The sequence below is a fragment of the Scatophagus argus genome, chromosome 22 (assembly GCF_020382885.2).
Source record: "Scatophagus argus isolate fScaArg1 chromosome 22, fScaArg1.pri, whole genome shotgun sequence".
NCBI lineage: Eukaryota > Metazoa > Chordata > Actinopteri > Scatophagidae > Scatophagus > Scatophagus argus.
The window spans coordinates 17,250,306-17,255,789 of NC_058514.1; the positions used below are offsets into that span (position 1 = coordinate 17,250,306).

General features: G+C 41.6%; 1 protein-coding gene across 1 annotated transcript; it reads right to left on the reverse strand.

Annotated features, from left to right (window-relative positions):
- Positions 1–286: 286 nt before the first annotated feature.
- LOC124053923 (GTPase IMAP family member 8-like) lies at positions 287–4,663 on the reverse strand. Its single transcript, XM_046379517.1, has 4 exons — positions 4,524–4,663; positions 4,365–4,433; positions 2,658–3,876; positions 287–2,567 (listed from the first exon to the last, which is right to left on the reverse strand). Exons 2-4 carry the CDS (start codon positions 4,425–4,427, stop codon positions 913–915), a joined length of 2,937 nt encoding a protein of 978 aa, XP_046235473.1. The 5' UTR covers positions 4,428–4,433; positions 4,524–4,663; the 3' UTR covers positions 287–912.
- Between the last annotated feature and the right edge of the window lie 821 nt (positions 4,664–5,484).

A 5,484-nucleotide genomic window follows, 5' to 3' on the forward strand; every position in this document is an offset into this window, starting at 1 on the left:
CCCAGCTGACTATCAGCAGGATGGTTCTCCCTTGTGAGTCGGGTCCTGCTCAAGGTTTCTTCCTGTTAAAAGGGAGTTTTTCCTTGCCACTGTCTGCTTGCTCGGGGGTTCAGGCTCTGGGTCTCTGTAAAGCATCTAGAGACAATTTTGATTGTATAAGGTGCTATATAAATAAATAAAACTGAAAATTGAATAAAAGCCACTCACAAACCTGTGAGCTCTGTTTTAATCACTTTATCTGTGGAAGGAGTTTGTTTGACTTGGTTTGCATTTAACGAGTCACAGCCAGCAGTAAAACACTTTATTCATCTTTTAGAATGATAAAGGACCCAAAGATCAAATACAGAACATAAGACTGAAGATCAATCTGAATTATTCCTTCTATAATGTCGATCTGTGCCATCATCATGAGCAGTTTAATATGTTTAATATTTAACATTTGCTGTGATATTTGTGATCTGCAGAGAAAACAAAAAATCACATTGAAACATTTAACTCACAACACAAACATCACATTTTTTCTCATATTCAGAACAAAACAAAGATCATCATCATCATCATCACGTTTTTGATTTTTAAGAGAAAGGAAAACAGCAATAAAGGAATTACATACTTAACAACTACATGTGGTCTTTGTTGTACTTATCGAACAGCCTTATAGTTTGTGCTAACTGCTAAAGCCTGAAGCATTGGTACTGTTGCCATGGTTACGAACAGTTTGATGTTGAAGAGGCTGCTGACTGGAACACCTGACAGTCTGAGGTGTTTGTGTGGCTTTGGTTTGATTACAAGTTAGTCCACTGCAAAACACTACAGTGAAATCTTTCCTTCTTTTCAGTTAACCAAATGAAAGTAGAACAAAGGAAGCCGACACTCAAACTGCTCTGTGCTGAAGTTAGAAAACAAATCTCCTCATAAAATGGAACAAAATGCATCTTCAGCCAACAGTTTCTGTATCAAGTCACTGATTTCTTTTTCGTGTTTTTGCTGCAGATTTTTTGTTTCCTCTTTAGTTTTCCTCTGCTTCATTTCTTGTTCCTGTTTGTCCAGTAAATCCTTGAATTTCTTCCTATTTCCCATCTTTCTGTTCACACTTTTCACTAAGTCACAAATTTGAGCTTGATGCTTTTTCCTCTTTTCTTTTTCCTTGTGATCTGAAAGAGCCTTTAATATGTCATATTGCTTATCTTTTTCACCCATTTGTTTCTTATGCTCTTCATTCTGATCTGCAAGTTTCTGCTTGAATTCCTGTTTAAATTCATTAAACTCTTCAGCTTTCATTCTGGCTTCCTCTTCGTATTTCTTCTTCATGTCCTCCATTTGTCTCCTAAAGTTCTCCTCCATGTCTTTTTTCTGTCTTTCCTCTTGTTCTCTTCTGATTCGATCTTCTTTCTCTCTTTTCATTTCATCACTTTTTCTTTCCCTTTCATATTCTTCCCGAAGGTTTTTCAGTTTTGTTTCTTCCTCCTGTCGTCTCAGTTCATCTTCTTGATGTCGTTTATCCCACCATTCTTCTTGTTTTCTCTCCCACTTCTCTCGTTCTTCTCTCATCTTTTCACTGGTTTCCTTCAGCCTCCTGTCAACGACTTCTTTTGATTCTGACTCTGATCTAATTTTTTGTTCCAAATCTGAAACTTTTTGTTTCCACTCCTGTCGCTGACTTTCTTCTTCTTCTGTTCTCTTCCTGGTCTCTTCTTCTCTCATTTCCTGTTCTTTCCTTCTCATCTCATGTTCTCTGTTGATGTTCTCCTCCATTTCTTTAAGTTGTTTTTCTCTCTGTTCTCTCTCCGTTTGAACTTTTGCTCTCTGTTCCTCTATTGTTCTTTTCATTGCTTCCATTTCTTCATCATGTTTTCTTTGAAGCTCCTCCCTCTCTTTCTTCATCTCTTCCTCCTTCTCCTTGAGGATCTTCTCCATTTCTTTCCTTATTGATGCCTCAGCCTCTTGCAGCATCTCATTAGTGAAGCAGCTGCCTCCATTTTCCTTCACCATGGAGTCGATCTTGGCTATCAGCTCTCTGACTTGTGTGTCGTCGTTTATACGGTTATTAAACACATGGTATCTTCCTCCACAGTCAGCAATCAGTTTCTTAAATGATTCATCACATTTATTTTCAATGAAATCTTTAGCAGATAGCCCCTTATGCTCCAGGATATCTCCTCCAGTTAACAAAACAATGGTGAACTTCTCAGAATTCTTCCCAAAGCCTTTCTTGATTTTTGTTAAAGTCTCCTTCTCCTCTTGTGTAAATCTTGCCTTAATATCGACCACCAACAGGAAGACGTGTGGTCCTGGAGCCAGAAGACTGACGCACTTCACCATCTCATCATTCACTTGTTCATAAGACAAAGTTGTGTCATATAAACCAGGAGTGTCGACCACAGTGACTGGACGACCGTTCACTTCACCATGTGCTTTCTGACAACATCTGGTGACTGATGTTTGACCTAATTCAGCCGTAAACTCCTCTCTTCCCAGAATGGTGTTTCCTGAAGAGCTCTTCCCACTGCCCGTCTTCCCAATCAGCACCATCCTGAGACTCTCTCCGCTCTGATCCTCATCATCACCTGTGAAGTATTAAGACCAGAAGTCATTTAACACAGAAAAGAAATATTTAGATTTGTTATTTTTTTATCTGTCAAACTTCCTGTACTTACTACTGATTATGTTTTGTGTTTTCGGGCCTTTCAGTTCAGCCTGCAGTGCGGCGATGTTTTTCTGTTGTTGTACGATCTTTTCTATTTGGGCAAGTGCAAATGTTTCTGTTGTGTAGCAGTCTGGTTTGTCTTGGTAGAGCCCCAGAATCATCCTTCCCACATCATCCAGCAGCTCTGGGATCTGCTGCTTGTCCTTGATGTTGAGAACAACATGTCTTCCTCCACAGCTCTGACGGAGCTCCTGGATGTCCTTGTTTTCCTTTATAAATGTAATAACCTCTTGAGCTGTAGGATCTGAGTCCACAGTGAACAGAATCAGGGTGAAGTCATCGACTCCAGAGCCAAACGTATTCTGGATGGTCCTGAACTCTCCTTTGTCTTCTTCAGTGAGGGGATCCACAGGTAGGACAAGGATGAAGGCATGGATGCCCTCAGGATCACAGAGGGACATGCACCTGAACGATTCCTCCATCACTTCCTCCTGAGGTTTTCCATACAAGGCCGGCAGCTCCACCAGGGAAAGCTGACGTCCACACACCTCTCCCTGATGTCTAACACACTGTGATGAGGTGGAGACTGAATCAGAGTCTGTCTGAAGTAAAATGGCTTTGGCTGCTGAAGTCTTCCCTGCTCCTCTCCTCCCACACAGAACCAGGTTTAAAGCTGGTCTGACTGGGTCAGGCTTCGGTCTGAAGGTCTCCTCAGTGAAGGTGAGGAAGGTTCCTTTGTTGTCAGACACAATGTTCTCAATCCTCTGCATTAACGAAGTGTGGTTCTCTTCAGACATGTTGTAGAGTCCTCCTCCACAGTCTCTAACAAGCTGACTAACAGCTGTTAACTTCCCCTCATGTGTCACGATGACCATTGAGTGTTTGAAAGCATCTTGACTAAACAAACTCAGGAAGAACTTCAGTGCTCGTCTTTTCCTCTCTGTGAAACCAGAAGGCTTCACTAACAGGAGCAGAACATTTGGTCCAGGAGCACAAAGACTCACACAGCTCTTCATCTCGCTCCTCATCTTCTCCTCAGACAGACTGAAGATGTCTGGAGTTTTCACTACTGTTAGAGGTTTTCCTCTCCACTCTCCACATGCAGACACACAATGTTTGGTTGGGGAAGTTCTTTGGTAATGAAACGGTTGGTCCTCAATGATGAAGTTACCAAGTTTTGTCTGTTCATCCTCACTTTTTCCAAGCAGCACAATCCTGAGTCCGTGATGCTGTAATATAAGAGAAGAGAAAATGACATGAAGTCACTATGAGGCTGAAGTCACCACAGCTGGCTGACAGGAGGAGATCTCCTCAGTCCTCTACAGATTTGGTTCAGTTCAGAGTGTCAACATTTTGTTCAACTCTGATGTTCATCATCAGAGATGACTTTGGTGAAAGGATCTCAGATGGAATCTGGAAATCATTCATTACAATGAGCCACACAACCTCCACAATGCCTCAGACGCAGTTAGGTTCAGTATAAAATCCTTCATAGACTCCATGGACCCTTTAGGAGGACCCTTTGATATGAAGATCTGGATATTTTCAACAGAAGGCAGCATCACATTTCCTAACTGGCTAAATCTGAACATAACAGACAGGAGACTGAAATGACAGGAGAAATGACTTGTATGATGCATTTGGGTCAATCCTGGGAAAAAGACACCTCCTAAATCCTATCAGTCTGCATGATAAACTCTGTGATGAGTTCACTTACTGTCAGTCTGAGGGGTTTTCCCTGAGAGTGAAGAGAATTGTGCAGTGAATTTCGTAGCTGCATGCTGCCCTGTGAAAAGAAGATTAGCTAATTAATGTTCTAATTTGATTAAAGATGATTTGTTTTTTTTATTTTTGTCAGAAATGTTTCTGCACTCACCTAAAGTTTTAACAGCATCTAGGACATAAGTGTGTGTTTTCTTCTTTTTTGGCCTTTGATGATCACCCGGTAAAGTAGATACTGTGTCCTCAAATACATCACAGCTGACATGTTGACCATCGTTCTCCTTTACGATTTGATCAAAGCGTGTTAACAGCTCTGGAAGTTCAAGATTCTTCTGCCACAAGAACCTGTTCTGACATCTTCTGATCAGGTCTTTGAAGGGTGGACGCTGATGATATTCTTCCATGAAACCTGGACTCTCCTCTCTGGGTGTTGATATCAGAACCAGTGAATGATCAAATGATCGATCACTGAAGCACTGAAGGACTCTGCAGAGCTTCAGTTTGTGTTCCTCAGTGAATTCCTCAGGCTGGAGAACCAGCAGGAACACATGAGGTCCAGGATCAGAGAGACTCACACAGTTTTTCACTTGTTCTCTCAGTTTGTTTTCAGGGATGCTGGGATGCAGCAGATCTGGGGTGTTGATGAGAAGGATTATCTCATCCCCTAACTGTACTGTCACAGTCAGACAGCAGTCTGGTTCTTTCTCTGTGTTGAACATAGTCCTTCTCAGTATGAAGTTCCCCACTGAGCTCCTCTGAGACCAGCTGTTCCCCAGCAGAACAACCCGCAGCTCAGACACTGAAAAGACACCAGAAATGAAAACAAGTATGAAAGGTCAGCCTGCTTTCATTCCCTCATCATACTGGAGACACACACAGCATCTGCATCTTAAATATTCTCAACAGGATGTGAGAAGACCTTGTCATGATGGGTTTCATCTTGTTGGTTCTTACTGCCATCAGATTCCATAAAAAGATCAAAATCTGTATGAATCAATCCAAAATAATCCAAAGTTTTATCAGACAGAAAGTCATCTTGTCTGTGCTAAAGACTCCACTGTTGTCCAGACAGACGCTGTCCTGCTGCCACAAACACTCCATGAACCTCTTTTAAA